General features: G+C 33.8%; 1 protein-coding gene across 3 annotated transcripts in view; it reads left to right on the top strand.

Annotated features, from left to right (window-relative positions):
• The window catches only part of PHIP (pleckstrin homology domain interacting protein), a 141,301-nt gene that overhangs the window by 99,936 nt on the left and 16,149 nt on the right, over positions 1 to 25,216 (top strand). For all 3 annotated transcript variants that reach the window (XM_049895981.1, XM_049895991.1, XM_049895974.1), the window contains exons 23-35: positions 1,338 to 1,569; positions 4,099 to 4,218; positions 7,216 to 7,323; positions 7,902 to 8,026; positions 8,157 to 8,239; positions 11,802 to 11,913; positions 12,098 to 12,159; positions 14,208 to 14,363; positions 15,668 to 15,788; positions 19,479 to 19,604; positions 23,933 to 24,002; positions 24,221 to 24,271; positions 24,543 to 24,692. In XM_049895981.1, coding sequence (XP_049751938.1) covers positions 1,338 to 1,569; positions 4,099 to 4,218; positions 7,216 to 7,323; positions 7,902 to 8,026; positions 8,157 to 8,239; positions 11,802 to 11,913; positions 12,098 to 12,159; positions 14,208 to 14,363; positions 15,668 to 15,788; positions 19,479 to 19,604; positions 23,933 to 24,002; positions 24,221 to 24,271; positions 24,543 to 24,692 — 1,516 coding nt within the window. The remainder of the gene's footprint in view (positions 1 to 1,337; positions 1,570 to 4,098; positions 4,219 to 7,215; positions 7,324 to 7,901; positions 8,027 to 8,156; positions 8,240 to 11,801; positions 11,914 to 12,097; positions 12,160 to 14,207; positions 14,364 to 15,667; positions 15,789 to 19,478; positions 19,605 to 23,932; positions 24,003 to 24,220; positions 24,272 to 24,542; positions 24,693 to 25,216) is intronic.

Here is a 25,216-nt window from a genome sequence, read left to right as displayed (position 1 = left end):
AGCATCAAATCTTCTAAAAGAGCTGGGTATTCCAGAGGGTGTTGACTGTGAAGATTTGACAAGTCTCATTTTCAGTAGCCATGGGCTGGGGTTAGTATAAATAAACGCTCCTTAGTTGAGGATAGCTTATTATTCTTCGATAGATGTTTGCTCTGTAGATGTGTTCCCACCTTTAGATAGTTCTTCAGTAGAGTGCTAAGAAAATGTTTTTCATTTAAGTTCTTAGAAATCATGTTAAATTTAAAACTGAAATCATGCTAGAAAACACCTTGATTATTAAATCTTTATCTGTGATGATTTGGGAAACCCTGGTGGCTTAGTGGTTAAGTACTACGGCTGCTAACCAAAAGGTCAGCAGTTCGAATTCACCAGGCGCTCCTTGGAAACTCTGTGGGGCAGTCCTACTCTGACCTATAGGGTCGCTATGAGTCAGAATCGACTCAATGGCACTGGGTTTGGTTTTGGTTGGTGATGTTTTGTCTTGAAGACATATAGGTAAGAATCTATAAAGAATATTTGGACATGGAGGTGAGGAGGATAAAACTCCAGAAAAATCTGGCGCTTCACTGCTAGGAGTTATCAACAATATTTTATAATAGAAAATAACATAAATGCATTCTTAATTTTTGCAACAATATCAGTTCTGTAAAGCTTATGCCTATGAAAGTAAACTGAAAAGAAACGACAAGTGTGATTGGTAATGATACATGAAACAGTAAAGCCTGTGGTTTTCTCAATTATGGAATGCTTTGAAGTATAAAATATTCCTAAAGTGTGTGTAGGTAGAATGCTTTTATCTAAATGAAATTTCCTCTTTACATGCTAAGTTGGCAAGCACAATCTTTCCAATGGGGTGGGGATATTTCTGACTCTGCCAGTTCAAGCTGATCAGTATCCAACCTACCTTTAGAGTACCAACATTCTAGTAAGGGAGTTCCCCCTGTAATGAGCTCCCACCTTCCCTCAAGAAAGGAATCTCCATGTTCCTTCTCAACACTGACACCTCCTCTGCTATCCAAGGTTATCTTTCTAGAATTGAAGAAAGCTGTTTTCTGCTCCTTATTTTTATATGCCCCGTAATATTTTGAACAGAACTCAAATTTTTCTTGAAATCAAACAAATTTGCTGTTTTTTTTTTTTTTTTTTAAGACATTTAAGTTAAACCTACAGAGTTTTAAGAAACTATTTCCAAGGTGATGAGTTGAAAATTAGGGAAATTATTTTTTAGTTCATTAGTATGTACTGTTCTGTCATTCTCTTTTTTAAGAATCTCATAAAACATGGGCTTAAAATTACATCTTGTATTTATGTTTTTTAAATACCGTCTCACCTTCTAGTGATTACTCTAGCGATTATTCTGACTGGACAGCAGATGCAGGAATTAATCTGCAGCCACCAAAGAAAGTTCCTAAACATAAAACCAAGAAAGCAGAAAGCAGTTCAGATGAAGAAGATGAATCTGAAAAACAGAAGCAAAAACAGATTAAAAAGGAAAGGAAAAAAGTAAATGAAGAAAAAGATGGACCAACATCACCAAAGAAAAAGAAGCCCAAAGAACGAAAGCAAAAGGTTGAATTTTTTTGTCATAAGCTTAATATTTTCTGTGAAAATAACTTGAAACACATTTTAGAAGTACATCATTGTAGAGGAAGTAATAATAGGGAAAAAAAAAGCTCAAAAGTACACAGTAGTAAAATAGAGTATATCAGAATATATTCAGGTTTTTAGATGTTTAGTGTATGGGATTATTTATATTCTAAATATTTTTGAGCATTTAATGTTATTACATGATCAGATTTTTCTTGACAGTCTAAGGGAATTTATTTTTTACTACTTAAAAAGTGTAATGTTATAAAATATTTAATTTATTAGACTGTTAGTTGCCTTTATCTTTTAATCATCCAAGTTAATTGTTGCTGGAAGTAAACAGAAAGCCTAGAGAAAACATCATATGAAATAAGAGTGACAAAAATATTCATATTTGACCAGAAAGTAAATATGAATCTTAAGTAGGATACTAAAAAAGTACGATACTAGTATTGTAAAAAGCCTCTATTAATTGTGTGTGAACCATAATTAGTTGGTCCTTAGGTCAGTAGTAGTTTTGATTGGATTATTATGTATTGAGACTGGTTAATTTGAGAGATATCAAGGAAAGGAAGAGAGAATATTACGGAAATAAAGTTCTGTCAACTCTTAAAAAAAGTTTGAATTCTTTAACCTATGAATGAAAGTAAGAGGTACTTAGCTATAAAATAACAAGGGACGTATTTTCTGCTCCCCAAAAGACTGTAAATGGAAAGTGTATTTGGATAAACAAAAGGAAATTTTTTTAAACCTGCTATTTTGACAAATGTAAGTTGTGTTTGTAGTATTAAGTATTAGGGATACCGTAGGGTCTTTATCCTCAGAAAGCTTTGAAAAATTTAAAGAATACATCTGGTCTTATTTTAAGTGTTTATCTTATCTGCATCTGTTGAGCTTTTATTTGCTTTAGCTTTAGGGTTATAAATTACTTTAAATTGGATTTTATAGCTTTCTTTCTTGTTACCACCTCCTCCTTTCATCTGGGGATGCTTTACCAAAGAGAATGCCACCCATTTGCCCACAAATTTTCTCTTCTCCCTCCTTAGTGGTGATAAATTTACACTGACCCATTGTTTTATGTGGTAGACAGATTGGCTAAAGAAAATGGATTTAGCCATATATCTGATTCGTAAGGTAATTTTGATGAACTTTTGAGGTTTGCAGTGATATATCACGGTGAAAACATAATTTTTTTGTCGTAAGAGTGCAATTTGATTCATCTGCTCCCTCTTGATTTCGTAGTTGTCAGCAAGCTAATACCATGGGTTCCTTTATTCAGTGCCACATTTGGAGCCACTGATAACTACTTGAAATATTTCAATTTTACTGTTTTGCCTGAAGTTATTATAATAGGATTTGTCTGCTACTAGATTTATGAGGTACAAATTTTAAATATAAGATCAGGATATTATAGACTCTTCCCTTTAAATTTTGGTCATATGATTTGATGCTAGCCTACCAGTAGATAGAATTGTTCTTATTCCTTAGTCTTCTAGTTATCTCAAATGAATATAACAGTAGTTCCTTTCTCTTACATGAATTGTAGAGCTAGAAAGCAACTTTTTGTTAATTGCTGTTGTGTCAGCTCCAACTCATGGCAACTTTGTGTATAACAGCAAAACCTTTGCCCAGTCCTGCACCAGCTCCATAATTATTGATACGTTTGAGTCTATTGTTGCGCCTGTCATGTCAGTTCATCTGCTTGAAGGTTTTCCTCATTTTTGCTGACCCTCTCCTTTACCAGACATATGTCCTTTTGTAGTCATTGGGGAAGGCAACTTAGGGATCGTTGACATTTATTGCATGTGTGACAAAATGAAAATATCTTCTGTATGACTGACTCTTTTTGAATTAATCAAACAAACAGAACAGTAAGGCAGATATAGAAAATACTTATTAAAAAAAAGAATTCTGCAGAGATGAAGTACAGTAAGTCATCGCAGGTGGTATCTTACCTATATTCTTTATGCCCTTAGGAGCTCTAGAAGTTAGGTCAATGAATATTTAATGATAATGAGTGCTTACAGTTTATAAAGCAAATATAAAGGAGTATATATCCACTTCTTTTAAAGACACAGTACTTATTCTTTAAAAAAAAAAAGTGTGAATAGCAAGGTGTTTGAATGCCCCAAGATAAAATAGAAGAAATATCACATGAGCTAATATGCATGTGTATGTGTATATATACATATATATATATTTTTAATACCTTTACATTGTTGTTAGTTGTGGTCAAGTCAATTCTGACTCAAGGAAGCCCCATGTGTGCAGAGTAGAACTGCTCCATAGGGTTTTCAAGGCTGGGACCTTTCAGAAGCAGATTGCCAGGACTGTCTTCTGAGGCACCTCTGGGTGGGTTCAAATGTTCAACCTCTTTTGGCTAGTAGATGAATGCTTAACTGTTTGCATCACCCAGAGACTCCTACGAGTACCTCTGTAGTTATTTTTAAAGGGCAGATTAGAGAATAGTTTTATGATAGTACTACTTGACAATGTTCTAAACTTCCTTAGAGATTGGCCGTGGGAGAACTGTCCGAAAATGGTTTGACGTTAGAAGAATGGTTGCCTTCAACATGGATAACAGATACTATTCCCCGGAGATGTCCATTTGTGCCACAGATGGGTGATGAGGTATTTTTAAACTTTAAATATTCTTTGTTTTTTCAAGTAACTTTAAACATTTTTATAGCTCTTACAACAGATCTCTAGAAAGTTGCAACTGTTGATAAAGTCTTCTATTTTAGATGTTTGTAGCTGTGTATGAAGAAAATACCAGTAGGAGGAAGGATCTCATGATAATCTTTTTTATCTTTTATTATATACGACAAATATTGCAATAGTAAATCTAAATATTGGAGGAGAGAATAGAAGTTTTGTTGACATTTTAAAAACGTATGGTTTTTAAAAGAGGGTTTATTGACAGTTCTTTTTCTAAGTTAAAATATAATTCATTCTTAGTTTAAGACTTAAGCATATAGTGTGTTAAAGGCAAAATAAAAATCAGCATTTTATTCTCTGAGAGTATTTCATTTAAAAGCCCCCCAAATGCTCAGAATTGGTTAGATCTTTAAAAAATCTATTATCTAATAATATTTAATTTTTTAAGAGAATGATTGACACCATCATTTTAGACTATGTACTTATGAATTTGAAATGAAAAGGTAAGAACTTAGATCAAAATTTCACACTTAGGAACTATTTCTCATTATTTTATGCACAGATGTTAAGAAGCAGAGTTACTTGGTGTCCAGAAGAATGCCAGTAATAAATTAGAAATTAAAAGAGACTTCTTTAGCGAAGTTCACTTAATCCATATGAAGTGGCAGTAATAATGAAAAAAAGGAACACAGAAAATGTTTACTGCAAGAGTGACTGTAAAGAAGAACAGTATAAGATAATTCATGTAGAGACCTGTTTGATTTAGTAGACTTGAAGAGTACAGAGTATTACTACATTCAACTTGATGGCAACTAACAGCCACCACAACATAGTACAGTGGTAGATTCTAACAGATCCTGCATTATCAAGAAGAGATTACTTAATATATTATTTCAAGGTGGCCAGAGTGTATTAGTTCTTATTGATTGATTTCCTTTCAAAGTCCTTTTTTTTTTTTAATTGCTGGTGCTTAAATAAGTCCTCATTATTCAACACTGTTTTTAATTTGCAAATCTAGACAGCTGGAGCAGTAACGATATTAATGTATACAATAAAAGTATATAGGATATCCCAGCATGTTATTAAGAACATAACATCTTTTTTGTTTGTTTGAACAAATTACTAATTTTTAGTAGTGAGAGGAACACTTAATGTGCCAGGTTACCGGTGTTAAAGTACTAGCTCTACAGCACAGTAGTCAGCTTTTTAAATTTGCGTTCAGTGTTTAAATTTCATTTCATAAATGAGAATAAACATATGCTCTGTTATCTATCAAGATTTGTGTAAGGACCAAGTAATATAAAAATTTCCATTTTAAAGTTTTCTGCAAATACACAAACCACTTGGTACAAAATCAAGTAGAAACAAATATAAGTGAATAATAAACTTATGATGAGTCTGGGCCATCCACCTGGAAGAGAGAATCCATATCCCTGCCCGTTCCAAAGAAAGGTGATCAAACAAAAAGCAGAAATTACCAAACAGTATCATTATACCACGTGCTAGCGGAGTCTTGCTGAAGATAATTTAAAAACGACTGCAACTGTACACTGACAGGGAACTACCAGAACTTCCCGTCAGATTGAGAAGAGGACGGTGGGACAAGGGACATCACAGCTGGTGGATATTGGCTGAAAGGCGAGAAACTAGAAAGACGTTTACTTGTGTTTTATTGACTGTGCATAGGTATCTGTGTAGTAATAATAAATTATGGCTAGCATTACAAAGAATGGGAACTCCAGAACACTTGATTGTGTTCACACGGAACTTGTACGTAGATTAAGAGTTAGTCTTTCAAACAGAACAATTGGATAGATACTTCATGGGTCCAAAGGTGTGTAATAGGGTTGTATCCTTTCCCTTTATTTACTCAGTATGTATGCTTAACAAATTATGTGAGAAGCCAGACTATATGAAGAATAAAAAAATAGGGCATCAGAATTGGAAGAAGACTCATTAACAACATGAGTATGCAGGTGACACAACCCTGCTTGCCAAAAGTGAAGGTGACCTGAGGACACTTAGTGTGAGGGTCCAAGACCTTAAGTGTGAATTACGCCTGAACGTGAAGAAAACAAAAATCCTCACAACTGGACTGATAAACAACATCATGATAAATGAAGAAAAAATTGGAATTGTCAATGATTTCATTCTACTTGGATCAACAATAAACATCCACAGAAGTAGCAGTCAAGAAATCAAATGTACTCCATCGGGTAAATATATTACAAAGATCTTTTAAAGTTTTAAGAAGCAAAGATGTCACTTTGATGACTAAGGTATGCCCGACTCAAGCCATGGCCTTTTTAACCACCACATATGCACGTGAAAGCTGGACACTGAATAAGGAAGACCGAAGAATTGATGCCTTTGAATTTAAGGTGTTGGTGAAGAATATTGGGTATACCATGGACTGCCAGAAGAATGAACAAATCAGTCTTAGAAGAAATACAGCCAGAATGTTCTTCAGAAGCAAGAATGGTGAGACTTCGACTCACTTACCGTAGACACATTGTCAGGAAAGACCAACTGCTAGAAAAGGACATCATGTTGAAAACAAGGGAAACCTTCAATGAGATGGGTTACAGAATGGGCACAAACATACCAATGATCATAAAGATGGCACAGGACCGGGCAAGGTATTGTTCTGTATACATAAGGCCACCGTGAGTTGGAGCTGACTTGACGGCAGATAACACTTTCTCATGCAACATAGACTAACTTATTTGATCCAAGGATAAAATGGTGAAACCAAGGACACAACATCAATGAAAATATGTTATTTAGGACACTCCGATTATGCTTAAGTGACTTAGACAACTATAGGAAAGGAGGAAGAAAATATCAAAATATTATCATTTCTTTTAGCTTAAAGCACATTAGATTCTCTCTTTACAGTTATAGCTGGTACTTTGCATCTTATGTTAAAAGAAACACAGTTTTTAAATTGTGACTTTATTTACTTTTTAGGTTTATTATTTCCGACAAGGACATGAAGCATATGTTGAAATGGCCCGGAAAAATAAAATTTATAGTATCAATCCCAAAAAGCAGCCATGGCATAAAATGGAACTACGGGTATAGTGTCTATTTATTATTCTTTAATAGTTCAAAAAGGTGCAGTTATGGATTATGGAGAAAATTGTTTTGAGTATTACTGTTTTTACCATAAGAAACTGAATCATGAAGATAACCTTTTTAAATTGAAGCAGTGCTGGGAAGTAGATGGTGTTTAATTTTCAGTCAAGGAAATACAAAATTGAGTGAATTTATATACTCTGATACAGCTTTTTTTTATAATTTGGGTATAAAACAGTTATATAGTAAGAATTAGACAACACTGTTTAAGGTAACCTTCATATTTGTAATTTGGTAAGTATTTCTAGATTTATTACTAGTTTAAAATTATTTAAAAGTCTTTGCAATTGTGTTGGAAAACTCTTACGTCAGTAAAGGTTTTCTTATTTTTGTTTTCTTTTACTTTCTTTTTAATTGAGGTGTAACTTACGTACAATAAAGTGCACACATCCTAAGTATACAGCTCAGTGAATTTTACATACACGTAGACTGAGATTAAAACCTGGAAATGTTTTTCTTGATCATGTTTAGTACTTTATTTTGTAAAGATGGTTTCTTATTTTCTGTATCTTTCTCAGGAACAAGAGCTGATGAAAATAGTTGGCATAAAGTATGAAGTGGGATTGCCTACCCTTTGCTGCCTTAAACTTGCTTTTCTAGATCCCGATACTGGTAAACTGACTGGCGGATCATTTACAATGAAGTAAGGACTGCTGAAAGAAGCAGTGGTTTTTTAGTACTGTGGATTTTTTTTCAAGATTCAGATAAATTCAATCATGTTTTAGATATTATGGGATATTTGGCCTAATAAATTTGTTTCTGTTTATAATTAGATACCATGATATGCCTGATGTTATTGATTTCCTAGTCTTGAGACAACAATTTGATGATGCAAAATATAGGCGATGGAATATAGGTAAGTAATTTATTTAGGAGCCATAGGTGTTTGATTTGTCATTTTTTATTTACAAAGAAAACAATTTACTATTTTTCATAATTTAGAATAAGGTAATCAGAGACTTTTTTTGTAAAAATGTTAATAGCAAAATAAGATGGTGTGTCAGGTATTTTTAAAGTTTAAGAGTAAAAAATATTTAAACATTTTCTCTTACATTTGGTAACTGATAACTTTTAAATGTTTCCTTTTAGCTATTTTACATGCTGAATTAAAGTTTTACGTATTCAAAAATATTTAAACAATCCAAATTAGAAGCCAAAATAAGTCTTCCAATTCAAAATGTTTAATAATTTTGGCCCAGGCTAAAGCTAAACTGACATTTTTCTTTGATTGGGTAACCCTATTACAAATCTTTATAAAGTATTTAAACAAGATCCAAGAAAACTTTAAAATCTTTAAAATTTCCAGGCATTTAAGATACATTATGTATAGATGGATGTGCTATTCAGTAGAGTAGTTCTCTTAAAAATTTCAAACAGGGAAAGTGTTTGTCATCTCGGAGTCAGGTATATATGTATATGGCATATATGATTTTAAAAAGCATATCAGTTGATCTACCAGTCCATCCCTCCAGTGTCATTTGGAAGCATTGGCATGACGATTTGTCTTTCTTTGGTTGGTTTTGGTAAACTTAGAAATTTACATGTGAGCTCTAAAAAAAGAAATTCGGGAAATGCAAGCTTATCAAAATTAGGGCTGTAGGAGTTACCGGAAAAATTTCATCCTGTGTATCATTTCTCTGGAAGCTTTGAAAGATTATGTTCCACCAAATATGGGAGTAGACCAAGAAAGAGAAAGATATGGAATCCCCTCCCCGCCCCCCAAAAAAACCAAACCTACTGCTGTCGAGTCGATTCCGACTCATAGTGACCCTATAATCCCAGTAAACAAGAAATCCAGAATAGGGAAGCAGTAGAAAGAATTCCCAAGTAACAGTCAACAGAAGTTTTAGGATGGTAGTTTCCAGCAAGTCTAGGAAACAACCAGTCCAGAAACATAGTATCCAAAAGGGAAGTCTATTGGAAAAAAAAATGGAACTGATAAATTCTAACAAGTTTGACTTTGTGAGAAATTATATTGAAGAGTATTTTACAGCTTGAACTGTTAGCAGATGTGGAAAGGCTTAATCATAAATTCAGAGAAAACCAAACATAAAAATGAAGCCATTATTAATTTTAGGAGAAACAAAATTATACAAGAAAGGAATTGTATAATTTAGAAATTTGTAGGTAAATTTGAAAAATAGCTAAGGTGAAAGTGTTCATATTCTTTATTATAAGCTTTTGGTACGTTGAACTTTTTAAATTATTTGCTAAAATCATTTTTTTTTTAAAGACATGAGTGTGTCAGTAAACTACGGAACAAATATTAGAGGTTAGGGTAGTCCAGAAGAGAGCTGATAATTGTTGTCGAGTCAGTTCCTACTCAGCAATCCCACATGTGCAGAGTACAGCTGCTCCATAGAGTTTTCAAGGCTATGACCTTTCAGAAGCACGTTGTCAGGCTTGCCTTCTAAGGAGTCTTTGGGTGGATTTCAACCACCAACCTTTCGGTTAGTGGAGCCTTAACCCTTTGTACCACCCCAGGGGCTTCACTGAGCTGATAATACCCTAGGAAAAGAAATGTGGCAAACATTGGACAAATCAAAGAGGTACTTCAAATGGGACAATGGAATTTTCTCATTTGGATCTTAATTGTACTTTTTTGTTGTTGTTTATTAATAGGTTAATGGTTATTTTAAAGTTAGCATACATTCGGTCTTTCATTTTTGAGGTTCCATGCATCTGCTTGTGAAGTGCCATTTAAAATTATATTAGTAGTATTTTTTCCTTTAATCTGCCCCCAGAAATGTTTTAAGGCTTACTCTAAATACCAACCTAAAATCAAAGCTGTTGCTGTTGAGTTGATTCTGACTCGTAGCTACCCTATAGGACAGAGTAGAACTGCCCCATAGAGTTTCCAAGGAGCGGCTGGTGGATTTGAACTGCTGACCTTTTAGCTAGCAGCCGTAGCTACGCCCGTGTAGCATATTGCACCATGGTACGCTCTATTCCTTGCTTGGTTCTGATATAAATTGGTTCTGACGTAAGTCAAATACTTTATGAATTTGAAAATAAAACTGAGACGAGTTAATAGAGGTAGTTAATAGGTTGACTCATTTTTTAATAACTGTGTTTAAAACTGTAGAGTACCCTATTTTACAAATGAGGAAAATGAAGCTCTAAAACAACCAATTAATTTGTTCAGAGTCACTCAGATACTTTATTTTTTTATTGTACTTTAGGTGAAGGTTTATAGAACAAACTAGTTTCTCATTAAACAGTAAGGACACGTGTTTTATGGCATTGGTTAACAACCCCACAACATAACACTCTCTTCTCAACCCTGCCACTCAGATACTTTAATAGAACCTAAGTCTTTCAGATCTAACCTCAGCTAGTCAGGAGAAAAAGCACTATAAAAGCCAAGGAAGGAAAGCATTGTAAAAAGGTAGAGAGTGGCTTACAGTGTTCATGTGACACGGAAAGAAGCTGAGAAATTTAGAATAAGAAAAGGCTATAGCTGTTGTAGCTTATTAGGGTCTTTGGAGAAAGCAGTTTCAGTAATATGAAAACAGCTGATGGCAGTTGGGTAAGGAAATAGACACGAGGAATGCCGTCTTTTTTACTGTAATTATAGCTAGTCCCCGACTTAACGGCAGGGTTCTGTTCCGACGACTCTGTTTTAAGTTGGTTCTGACATAAGTTGAATACTTTTGTAGTTTTCATAGCCTGCTATACGGCATTGTTTTGAACAGTAAATCGTAACATTGAACGTCTGCAAGTGAACATCTGAGAATGATAACATTAGCAAATTATGTGCTGCAACGTTGTTTGTAGTACATACTACTGATGATACGATGTTAAAAAAAAAAAAGGTCATAAGTGTGGTTCGTCATAACTCGAGTATGTACTAAGTTGGGGACTAACAGTAGTTATTTTATATTTTTGTTTTTTACTGAAAAGGGAGTGAGTATATATATGAGTGTTAAAACTTAGGGATAATTGGGATGAAGGAAGGCAGGTCTGATATTTTTGTGGTTTTATTTTTGTTTCTAGGCTGTAGTCTTGATTGTTAGTTGTGGGAGCTTGCCTATGGAAAATAAAGATAGGGTATAAATATATTGTTGAGCAGAAATTATCTAAAATTTATTTTTAAGTCGAAAGTTTGAGGATAGGGCTAACGGTGAATTTAAAATGCTAGATTGGTAATAGAAAAAAGCTTAGGTGAAAGTGAATTTCTTCATACACTAGTATAACTAACAAGTGGAACTGGAAACTGGCAAGTCACTTGACACTTCAAATGTTTATTCCTCAATTTTGTGTTTCTCTTTTTTATTTTTAATGTGTGGATCACATTGTATATATTTTCTGAAATCATACAAGCAGTTTACATATTTTAAAGGTATACTTTGGGAAAAAGCAATAACAACAGCAGGGATAGATTTCAGAGTAATGAAATGGCATTTGTTCTTGTCTAGGTGACCGCTTCAGATCAGTCATAGATGATGCCTGGTGGTTTGGAACAATTGAAAGCCAGGAACCTCTTCAACCTGAGTACCCCGACAGTTTATTTCAGTGCTATAATGTTTGGTAAGGAAGTATTTGTTGTGTTTTAGTTCAGACTGCTTAGCTTTGAATTTTTTTCTGTATGTTAATAAAATAACAAAGACATGGTCTTAAATACTGAAGAAATTATTTTTATAATGTGAGTTTATGAAAATTTCAGTAAAATATTTAGTTTTTTAATATAAGGATTTTTCTTTCCCCCTTTAAGCTGGGACAATGGAGATACTGAAAAGATGAGTCCTTGGGATATGGAGCTTATACCTAATAATGGTAAGTGTATATTATGCTTTTTGGGTCTACTTTGTAGAATTAACTTCTTAAGAAATCTGATTTGCTCACTTGCTACCACAAAGGGTTATTATGAAGATAAAGTAGAAAATGTTCATTCTTCAAATATTTATTGCACATCTATTTACCCCAGAGGTGGGGAGATGTGGCAGTGAACAGTATAGATATAATCCACCCCGTTAGTCTAACAGGGAAGATAGAAATTAATTACAGCAAACTATGAAAGTGTTTTATTAATAATTCTTCACCCCTATAATGTGAGCACTTGGGGAAAAAGAAATTTTTGTAACTCTAGCAGAGTACTTAGATTAACATAATGATCAAGAGTTCAGGCTTTTAACCAGAAAAACATAGGTTCATATCCTGGCTCTGCCATTTTCTATCTATGTGACTTGGCAAGTTTCTTCAATCCTCACAACCCCAGATTCTTAGGACCCAGCCTTTGAAATGATGTAAAGTAGTATCTTCTTTATACGGTCCCTGTGAGGATTAAATGATATCATGTGTGTAAAGTGCTTATTATGGAGCCTGACACATGAAAAGATATAATTAATAATCCATCTTGCATACGTTCTAACCCCGTCTCAGGATTTGGGAGTTTAGACATAAGTAGTGAATGTGACATCTTTAAGGTCACTGTGGCAGAAGCCTGGAGGTCGCATTTTATTTCCACTTCAAGGCCCATTTTTGTTTAATATTTTTAGAAATACAACACACGCACAGTTGCATTTATACAAATGTTTGAAAGGATACATTTTAGATTATTAGTAAAGTTTTTTATAGCTGGTAGGATTTTGAGGACTTCTACTAATTATCTTGGTCATTATTCTGTTTGATTTTTAACAATATAAGAAATCAAATAATAAAAATTGAAAAAAGAAAAAAGATAACATCTGACTTGTAACAACTTGTAGCAACTAAATGTAGTTGAACAGTAGTTATTGTAACTTAAATAGATAAAAGATAACTGCTAAAAAAAAGTAAACCCACAGTCTAGTAAACCTTTTAAATGAGAGAATAAATGGTTATGCTGATACTACTAGTTCTTACTTTGCAGAAATTATCACTTCTAGAATTTAACACCAATAATGTGTTTTTTATCTCAGTGCAAAATGACAGCTATTGGAAACTATAAAAATGTCATGCAAGTTGTAACCACGTTACATTGTTTATCTTCAGGTCTTATTTCTTTCCTTTGAAAAAGTTTGAATTTGAAGTCACAATGGACTGTTGTGAATATGAGAGAAAATGAAGCTAATCAGTGTTATAATGCCTTTGCATTAATATCACCAATTCATTCAAAGATATATGTGAATTAGTAATATTACTTATACTGTTCATTTCCTCCCTAAATATATCTGTGTGGGGAAGATGGTGGCTTTTGTTCTGTTTGGATATAAATACATACATAGAGATTAATTACAGTTTGTGAAGCGGAAGAATTTTGATTGTATACAGATAGTGGCACATTTCCCACCGTTTCTCTGATTAATCCTAGTTCACAGGAAAAATAAGCTGGCACATTTGTAGATTTTATGGCACTACCATTCTCTAATGATGCCCTTAGCTAAAATGTCAAAAGATTTAGGCATAGAGAAAGCATACCTTCGTCACTTAATAGCAGCAAGCATAAGAGTTATCTCTCAGTATTCATAATTCTCTCTGTTCTTACATAAAAAACACTGAGACTTGATTGAAATAATCCTGGAAAATACCACTTTTATTGTCCCTTGTATATATTTCATAATGACTCTGTAAACTTTGAAATTTGCGTCATATTATACAGATGCTTTCTCCTTTATCTGCACCTTGATTGTAGAACAAGCTTTCAATATAATTTTGAAGCAATAATGATCATCTATAGATTATAAGGTTAATATCTTTATAAAAAATAGTTTAAGAATATACTTACCACATTTTTAGAAAATTATACTTTTAGCTTTGTGACAATATTCTTTTTAAAGGTGACCTAAAAATCAATAAATGGCCACATATTTTCACTGCTCTGCTTCTGTTTCTGTGTATTTCAGCTGTATTTCCTGAAGAACTAGGTACCAGTGTTCCTTTAACTGATGTTGAATGCAGATCGTTAATCTATAAACCTCTCGATGGAGAATGGGGTTCCAATCCCAGGGATGAAGAATGTGAAAGAATAGTTGGAGGAATAAACCAATTGATGACACTAGGTAAGTAACAGTAACACATGGATATAGAAGAACCTGGCAAAAAGAAAATGGGAAAGGAAAAATAAGGTATCTCAATTACAATTTGAGGTGCTTATGCAGACAAGTCAAACTTTTTTCATAATATGTCAGTGGTTTTAAATGGAATCATTTTTTGAATGAGGTTTTACACAGAACTCCAGTATCTAATACAGTTGTAAACAGGGTTACGTTAGTTAAATTTTGGCGTGAGGGTATCCCAGAAATGCCAGCAGTACCTCTGAAAAGTCTGGAGAACCCAGTGTGAAAACTGTTGACATATTTCACACTAACATGATGAGAATTGGAGGAGCTGAATTGTAATTGTACGAATGGTTGTGCTGGTTTTCACCTCAACTTCGTGTACATATACACCAAGAGAATCTTTTTAAGGGGAATAAAAAGAGGCTTATGAACTGCTTTGCTTCATTAAAAAAAAATCAACACATAAACCTTGATTCTCAGAAATCTAGGTTTTCAAAGTAACTCTAGGCTGGTGTAGTGTGATTTGCAGCAGCCTACTATGTTAGTAAGCAATCAGTTACTAAAAGAAATTAATATAAGTAAGAAGAGCAGAAGATACTGGAGATACATATTGGATTATATTCTCATCTGAAGCCCTTTATACGGTTCTAAACACTTTATAAAAATAACCTTTTTAGAAATACAATTTTAAAATTTCAGCAGTATTTAGGATATAAAATAGTTCTGTGTATGAAGGAGCAAAAAAAAAATGGGGAGTGATAATAAGTAGTTTTCGCTTAACCAGTTTACTGTGTGCCGTTAGGTCAGTGCCATTGAGCTATTTTAAGTGGATCAGTTTCCTCCTGCTTGCTTAATATTCCTCAGAATAATATTGTGAAGATGAGATAAGGCTTTGTGAAAGTCAGAGGCTACATATGAAGACAGTGTGTTATTATAGTGTTAATGATAGAACAGCTTTGTCAAAAGCATCATAATATATAGTTTCAGGGATGGCCAGGTATTAATTATGGAAATGTACATGTATGTTCCAGTAGGTTACATGTATATATCATCAGTCATCTGTTTCTCCTAATGAATCTATTGAATATCAATAAATATCCTTAGAATTTTACAATGTAAATATAGCCATAATAAAAAGTAGGAGTCGTCTTCATGTTAGCTAAACTGTATGAATCTTCTGCAAAAAGACAGGAGCAGACTAAATGGCTGCATGCATTAGAACCTCTTGGGTTTGAATGAAAGCAGAATTCTTCTCGAATTATTTTAAGCACTGAAAAGTTCACCTATTCATTCATTTGTTTTAGATATTGCTTCTGCATTTGTGGCCCCTGTGGATCTGCAAGCCTATCCCATGTACTGCACTGTAGTGGCATATCCAACGGATCTAAGTACAATTAAACAAAGACTGGAAAACAGGTTTTACAGGTTAGAACCAGTTAATGTGACTACTACCAAAGAAAAATTAAATGACCTTTCACCCAATTACTGATCTTCTTTAGTAGTGTTTCTCAAATTTTAATACGTTTCTGAATTGCCTCAGGATCTTGCTAAAATGCAGAATTTGGTTCAGTAGGTTTGAAGTGGGACCAAAGATTCTACATTTCTAACAAGTTCTCTTTGATGCTGGTCTGTATTTCTAGGTACTGTTTTTCACTAACTACTAGTATGATTTGATGCTGTCTTCATATTGTTTTTTTTAAAGCATTTAATTTTCTTCTAGATACCACATTAAAACATTTCATGGATTTTTCTTAGAGTAACATCAAAAAATATGTATTCTTTTTATTCATCTTAAGAATACTTAGGATAAATGTTCTGAATTTTTCTAATTATATTTTTCATAGAATGACTTTCATTTTTCATAACTGAAATAGAACTAGAGTTAAAAAGTAGGCATAAATTTCACTTAATTTGAATTTTCCTGTCATTCACAATTTTGATAAACATGAAGTTCTTAATCTTGGACAAGTTTTGTAGGTTATTGCTTAAAATGTTTTGTCAAAAATGAATTTACATGTACAATTTCCACATAATGAAACCGTACTTTTAGTTTTCATTTTTCTTATGTGACTTTTGCTTAGCAGATTAACATTTTAAATAATATTGCATTAAAACTTCCTAACTCAGGGAACTTTTCAATGCATATTTTTTAGTTTTTTTTTTTTTTTCTTCTATATAAAATGTTCTTCTGGCTCTTCCTGTTATTTAAATTATAATTACAATATAGTACCAGTGAAAACATTTTTATTCTTTGCTGACTAAAGCAGCATTTCTCAACAGCAGCAGTACTAACATTTGGGGCCAGAAGATTCTTTGTTGTGAGGAGTTGTCACGTGCAACATCCCTCGCCTCAACTCACTAGACGCCAGTAGCAGCTCCCCCCTTTTTAATTTTTATTGTGCTTTAAGTGAGTTTACCAATTCAGTCTCTCATACAAAAATTTGTATATACCTTGCTAAAAAAAAAAAAAAAATTTTTTTTTTTTTTTTTTTAATACTCCTAATTGCTCTCTCCCTAATGAGACAGCATACTCCTTCCCTCCACTCTATCTTTTCGTGTCCATTCCGCCGGCTTCTGACCCCCTCTGCCTTCTCATCTCCCCTCCAGATAAGAGATGCCAACATAGTCTCATGTGTCTACTTGATCCAAGAAGCTCATTCATCACCAGCATCATTTTCTATCCCATTGTCCAGTCCAACCCTTGTCTGAAGAGTTGGCTCTAAGAATGGCTCCTGTCTGGGGGTAACAGAAGGTCTGGGGACTGTGACCACTGGTGTCCCTCTAGTCTCAGTGAGGCCATTAAGTCTGGTCTTTTTATGAGAATTTGGGGTCTGCATCCCACTGCTCTCTTGCTCCCTCAAGGGTTCTCTGTTGCATTCCCTGTCAGGGCAGTCATCTGTTGTAGCCGGGCACCATCTAGTTCTTCTGATCTCAGGCTGATGTAGTCTCTGGCCCTTTCTGTCTCTTGGGCTCATAATTACCTTGTGTCTTTGGTGTTCTTCATTCTCCTTTGGTCCAGGTGGGTTGAGACCAACTGATGCATCTTAGATGGCTGCATGCTAGCATTTAAGACCCCAGATGCCACTCTCCGAGGTGGGATGCAGAATGTTTTCTTAACAGATTTTATTATGCCAGTTGATTCAGATGTCCCCTGAAACCATGGTCCCCAAACCCCTGCCATTCTGGCCTTCGAAGCATTCGGTTTATTCAGGAAATTTCTTTCCTTTTGGTTTAGTCCAGTTGTGCTGACCTCTCCTGTATTGTGTGTTGTCTTTGCCTTCACCTAAAATAGTTCTTACCTACTATCTATTTAGTGAGTACCCCTCTCCCTCCCTTCCCTGTCTCGTAACCATCAAAGAATATTTTCTTCTCTGTTTAAACTATTTCTTGAGTTCTTATAATAGTGGTCTTATATCAGCCCCCTTGTTTTGACGAACAAAAATGTCTCCAGACATTGCCAAATGTCTCCTTAGGGGATAACTCGCCCATGCTTGAGAACCACTGGAATAAAAAAAACTATTAGACTTCAGATTCTGATGATTTGTCTGATCTTTCTAGGTACACCTGCTGTTATGTCATTGGTATTTATTAAAAGCAGAGAGACAAGGAGGAAATCACCTATGATATGTACCACCTACTCATTCTACCCTTGAAGCATACGTCTTTAAATCTGTTTAAACACTACCTGTTAGAAGCTGAAGAGAAGAAATTCTTAGCTATATCCCTCTTTCTCCCTAGACCCTGAAAATGCTAAACCTTAAGAGGTACACTGGGTGCTTCAGAAATGGAGCAAGACATAGAGGATGAGAGAGAAAGCGTTGTTCCTATACACTAGTTGTTGGACTACAGCTAGAAAGATAAGCTGCTGTCTTCTCCCACTATCATTGTAAATATACATTCTCAGAGAAACACTGATAACTGCTAAGGCGTACTCTATTTTCAGATACATTATAACTTAAATAGGCTTTTTAGTAGTAGCCTAGCTTTGCAACCAATTTATGAAAATACTTTTTCAACAAAATACATAAATTAGAAACTGTTTTCCAACATGGTAATGTAGTAGTGAAACTGAGTTATGCTCTTATTTAAGAGAGTGATGTCTGCATTTGCTGTTTTACTGTTTAAAGTTTTTTTTTTTTTTCCCCGCTTCCTTTTACTCATTGACTTCACACTGCTTACCCTGTTTTTCTCTATGATACTTGTAATTCAGTTTCTTGTTAAAGTGCTACTATCATTTTGCCCTGTTGCTATTAATCTAATGGCCTTGTTTTACACAGCTTTTTATATGGTAACCTGAAGAGACCTGTGATTCTATTATTAGAATGAGCCTTATAAATGCTATCTGAAATCTGTTAAGCCTTTCTGTGTGCTTCTATACCCACAATTATATGATTTTTTAAAATAAATTATAATGTATGTCTATTCACAAATCATAAGAGTTCAAATGTTTTATTCTTTATTATTTCAAGTGGGGCTACATATTGGGTGATATTCTTAGAAATTGGATTTGGATTTTTCTTTAGTTGCAGAAATAAAATAACACCAGATTTATTTTTATCATTATCAATTAGGTGTTCAGGAATAATTTTTATTTAATTGGGTTTGTTGGTAAAGTAATATATGCAAACCATGTTTTTATGTTTTCTTATCTCATAAGCAGACTATTAGCTGTTCATTTTTACATGTCATTAGAAAACTGGAAATATATTGATTAAAACTTTCTTTTTATATAAAAGTCGGATATTCTTGTTACCAAAAATGATACATACTTGACAAAAATAGTAAAGCAAAAACTGAAAGCTCTTCCATTTCTCTTCTCCTGCCACTCCCCCCATAGACATTCTTCTGCCTAGAAGAAGGCACTGTTAATAGTCCAGTGTTTCTTAATTCCAGGCATTTGCTGTGTAAACACATAGTTAATGTTGCTACTTTTTTTGTCCTTAGCACAAATAGATCATACTGTTTTGAAAATGGCCATATGTGTACACACACATATTTAATGTGAGATTCGTGATTGATTTAAGACAATTTGAAAAGTCAGAGTGTCTCAGTTTTAAATCATGTGCATGTATTTGTAAATGTAATGAGATTAAGACTTCTGTATTTTTTTTAAAGGCGGATTTCTTCCCTAATGTGGGAAGTACGGTATATAGAGCATAATACCCGAACATTCAATGAGCCTGGAAGCCCTATTGTGAAATCTGCTAAATTTGTCACTGATCTTCTTCTACATTTTATAAAGTGAGTCTTTTTGTTTATGGGGCATTGGTATTTAATTATAATAATTACCAGCAATATTTTAAAGTGTAAAATAATTTAAAATGTAAATAGTCATTTTTGATACATATACTGTCACATGTTATCACATAAACACAGTTCCACTTAAAATAGGAAGCATATGTCTACATCTAAAGCAGTAAAAGTTCAGTGGCTAATATTATGAAATCATTACTGTTGTAAACGTTTACTCATTAGAAGTTGTATGTCATAGTTAACATCAGAAACATGGGTGCTTCTCTAAATCCAGATGTTGGACAAAATAATAGTAGTTAACATTTATTTACACATACTGTTTTACATAAATTAGCTCTTATAAACCACATAATTTTATGGGTGGGAGAGGTAATTATCTTCTATTTACAGTTGAGGAAACTGAGGCTTATGGAGGTTAAATTGTCTAAGGTTGAACAGTAAATGAATGTCTGCCTTCTGATTTGAGAATCTTATCATCTTAACGCTATAATGTCCTTGTCAGGTTTATAGACTGGTTTTTAAGTAGTCTGGCTAAAACCAAAAAACCAAACCCATTGCAGTCAAATTGATTCCGACTCCATAGCGACCCTCTGCAGGAAACTAAATTTAACTTTCAAGAGTTTCCTTCCTCAGAGTCCAGTTTACTTCCTTATTCCTTGATCCCATAGCAGGAGTGATAACTACAACTTACTAAGGCAGCAGCACTTTTACTTCCTTGCCTCATGGATTTTATGTAGACATAGAATGAATTCGAGCCAAAGAAGTGAATCACATATTTTGTACAAAATACAGCTCTGAGTCCATATTAATGTTACTATTTTATAAATTTTTTTTTTCTGGTTAATAAGAGATAACAATATCTTTTATAATTTTATCTTGAATATTAATCAGCTTTCATTGTTACATAAAAGGATTACTCAGGATTTTTTCTTTTTCTGAACATCTCCAGCTTCATACTCATTTATCAGTATGATCTTAGGATCCCTTTTCCTGGTGTAAGTTGGTGTTTTTGCTAAGGAATGGAAGTAATTTCAATGTTAAAAAGCACCAAACAAAATTAATAAGATAAATTTTAATGCCTTTCATTCTCATTCTTTAAAGAAGTCTATGGATGTTTTTGGGGTTGTTATTGCTAATGCTTTTGTAAAGTATCTTCAGTAAAACTGATAATCAGGCATTAACTGTCCTCTAAAGACCGTTTATGTAACTTGGTTACAACAGCTTTTATTTTAACAGTAAGGTTTAGTCTGTAATTTTATAAGGGCTATTTGTATATACTTTTATTTTTTTCAAAGAGATGAATTAGAATCATGATACAGTTAATTCATATTTTAGTGAGATAAGTATTTTGAAATGTCTTATAGCAGATTAATATAGTATTTAAAGCATTTATATTGCATATCACTGAAGATAAATCCACCTGGCATTTTTTTGGTGTGTACAATTTGTTAGAATCTATTTTGGCTGACAGTTTTCAAAATGTCTTGAAATTTTAATTATTGTACTTTTTGAAGTTTGTTATTCTGCAAGATTCCAAGCAATAGATATATACAGAATGATGTAATATAGATACTTGGAGATAGAAATAACACAGTATTTTAATGTCTTCATACAATTTCATAGGATAAATAGAATTCAATATAAGGAGGGCTGTGATAAGTAACGAGAGTTTGCGTGAAGGTTTAGATGAAGATAGGGTCACTTTTAGCTAATAGGGGAGAAGTACATTAGTCTTTTTAGACAAGGTAGACATTGATGGATTCAGGAGAGTTTAGATAAAAGAGAAGCCATTGTTAAGGGTTTTGTTAAGGGAAAAGTACAGAGTTGATGAGTGGAAAGTAATGGGGATACAATGCTGTAAACTAAGAGTTTGGCTTACATCATGGAGAGCCTTAAGTGCCTATCCAAGGAACTGGACTTTAATATGCAAGCTGGGAGCAAGGGACTGTTGAAAGTGTTATAACATGAGAATAATATGGTATACAGTATGCCTTGAAAATATTACTTGGACTACAGTATCTAACATTAATTGATAGGAAAGAGACAAAAGGTGTAAATAGTAGATGGGCTGCTGCAGTTGACACGTATTGGGTGATGAGGGCTAATTTATGGATGTTGGAAATGAGCAGATACCAAGAGATTTTGAGGGTAAAATTTATAGGACTTGGCCACTGATTGGGTATATTAGAATGGGGAGAGAAGGAATGATGAAAAATACAAAGATTCCTATTACTGTGAGAATGGTAATGCTGTTTTTAAAAAACAGAAAAAGGAGAAAGAGTGGGGAGTGACAATTAGGTTTAGACATGTGGAATTTTAGGTGATAGTAGAAGGTTCAGGAGCAGAGTTAGGATAAATTATAGGACTTTGGAATTCATTTACATGAAAACTTTACATATGTGTAGTTTCATCGGGGCAAAGGATATAGTGTCAAGAGAAGATGACTAAAGACAAAATTTTACAGAATGTCTCCATTTAAGAATGAAAGCAGAAAGGAATTGAAAAGAAGGTGGAAATATGAAAAAAAACTTGGAAGGAAAAGGGAGGACGGAGTCAAGAAAGCAGTTAATAGAATCAAATGGAGCAGAAATCAATGAATTGAAAACATACACACACACAAATACCATTAGATTTGGTAAGTGGGAGATCATTGATGACCTTGAGGAGAGCAGTTTCACTAGAGTAATTAGGAACAAAATTTATCAGTATAGGATAGTATTTTTTAATATTTGTATGTATGTGTGTGAAGGAAGAAAAAGTTGAAATTAAGTGGTTATCAGGGATATAGGTTGTTGTTGTTGGATGTCATCAAGTTGATTCCAACTCAGCAACCCCATGTGAAAAAGTAGAACTTCCCCGTAGGGTTTTCTAGGCAGTAATCTTTATGGGAGCCGATGGCCAGGTCTTTCTCCTGTAGAGCAGGTGGGTAGGTTTGAATGGCCAACCTTTTGATTAGCAGCCGAGTGCTTACTTATTTCTTTATAAAGGTATAGAGGCCGAGGGAAGAGCACTGGAGTAAAGATTCTAGAGACAATAGGGAAGGTAGTACCAGGGGCTGGAGTAAGGGAAGAGGAGGGACAGGAGGAAAAGAAAATAGGTAAAGAACAATAAATATTACAGTGGAAAGAATCAAAATTGAAGCAGCTCAAATGGGGGACTTGAATTTTCTCAGAAAAGAGGAATCAAGACCATTGTCAAAGATTGAAGGAGAGCAGGCCAGAGAGTAGACCAGGTTTGGAACTGTAGCTATATATTACTTAGGAAATCAGGGGAACATCAGTTGTTTTATGGTGGAGGAGGTGAAGAACCAACTAGCTTCAATAGAATAAATGAAAAGCACATTAAACTGATAACACAGATAACCTAGAATTGGGCATTGCAAAAAGGTCAGTGTTATAGAGTATGAGATAAAGAATAATAGAATCCTAGAATGCAGGAAGTCGAAGGGAAGACAGAGACAACATTTGAATATGTTTTATAAAATGGAGATTAAAAAATAGTATGGACTTAAGATGATTAGTGTGAGGACTATAATGAAATCAATATAAAGAAATTAGAAGTATACTTGGTTGATTGATAACACTCAGTACATGTAGTTGATAATATAATCGTTGATACTTACACCATGCTGCCTCTTTAAAAACCTGAGGAATTATAGGGGTATTGTTGAAATGGTTGTAAACGGAGAGTCAGGTTAGTGAATCAAAGGAAAGCAGAAGAATAGATAAAAAATAAAAGAATTAGAAATAATGAAAGTAGAGCTGGTTCAAAAGGAGTGGGAGTTTAGGAAAAGAAGCCAAGGATATGCAGCAACCCAAGTGATGGCCATGTTGGTTGGTGGCTAAATTGGAACAGAGACAAAGATCATTCAGTTTGAAGAGACTGGAAAATTCTGCTTAGAGTTTAAAAAAAAAAAAAAAGAATACAGAGCCCTGATACATAAAAGCACTCCTGGATTTTAAAGACAGAGATCCCGTGGACTCTGGATTAGCCAAAGAATGCTCAATTGAGGAGGTATATTAGTCGTCGCTTAGGGAATAGCTAGACCAAGGAATAGAAGACACAGGCATAACAGTGACCTGAACAAAAGACTGGGAGGTGAGAGTTGGGTTTGGAGTAATGAACTAATCAAGTTAAAGTGGAAGTTTCTATTGGACGAGACTGGGTCAAATGTGTGTATATAAGCCATTGAAGTCAACTGGTGAAAGCCTTCAGCTTCACACGTTTTATCTTAAAATCTGGTTTTAGTAACAGATTTTAAAGAATAATCACATGGTTCTAATCTTATATACTAACACCTCTTTCTTGTCATTTAGAGATCAGACCTGTTATAATATAATTCCACTCTACAATTCAATGAAGAAGAAAGTGTTGTCTGACTCTGAGGTATTTAGTACTTCCTTATGATTGCTAAATTGGTATTTTGTATATCAAAAGAAATTTACACATTGTACTTTACAGGTAAAAGTTTTTATGAAAGTCATTCTGTTAGCTCTTTTTTTTAAAAAAGTGGTGTTCAGAATTTTTTTGTTATAACTAAGTAACTAAAAGAGTATAATGAAATCTAGAATGTTCTATGAACCTGATAAATTCTTGCTTCAAAGGAAGAAGAGAAAGATGCTGATGTGCCAGGAACTTCTACCCGAAAAAAGAAGGTAAATAAGTTTTTGTTTTACTTCAGTGATTCGCCAAGTAGAAGTGTTAATATATATGAATTAAAATGTGCTAAAAGCATTTTTTTTTTTTTTACTCTTAGTACTTTTAAAGCCAGATTAAGTATTATTTACAGATCTTTTTCAGAAGTAGGTGGATGATATTTTCTTTCAGTTGAATTGCGATTTTACCTAATGCTCAAAAACTTCATTAATACAAATTTTATTGTTTAAGTGCTATTTTCCTAATATATTTGAAAATGTTTTATTTCAGGATCATCAGCCTAGAAGAAGATTACGTAATAGAGCTCAATCTTGTGATATTCAAGCTTGGAAGAAACAATGTCAAGAATTGTTAAATCTCATATTTCAGTGTGAAGATTCTGAGCCTTTCCGCCAGCCAGTAGATCTCCTTGAATATCCAGTAAGTATTTTTTAAAAAATTTTATCTTCATCTGCCAGCTTGCTACACATTTTATACGTGGCAGTTTGCTACTTAAGTGATTTTTGTCTGTGTTTATTGATTATTTCATACATGTTCTCATTATCCAAAGGCATTTAGTTATACAGGGCACCTTAAGTGAATTCTGTGGTAAAATGGAAAGAGCCCTGACTGAACCTTGAAGACTCCAAAGAATTGGTTTATGGTCCTAGCTCTGCCTCTTACCAGTTGTTTGGCTTTGGGCAAGTCACTTAGTTTTCTCCTCTGAGAATTTTTTTCTTTCCTTCCTCACATCAATTCCATGAATTTATTATGACAATTATCTGGGAAACAAGACTAACAGTACCTATTTAATCTTTTTTATAGGGTTATAGAAATGAAATGAGAATACCTAAAAATAGTTTTTAAATTGTAAAGCATTATATATAAATATAAGGTGGCATTATTATATATGTATTCAGTTTATGCCTGTTCATGATCTTTGTGGAATACACGGTAAAATTGTT

Source organism: Elephas maximus, chromosome 1, assembly GCF_024166365.1.
Source record: "Elephas maximus indicus isolate mEleMax1 chromosome 1, mEleMax1 primary haplotype, whole genome shotgun sequence".
NCBI lineage: Eukaryota > Metazoa > Chordata > Mammalia > Proboscidea > Elephantidae > Elephas > Elephas maximus.
This window is presented reverse-complemented; position numbering and strand designations above follow the sequence as displayed.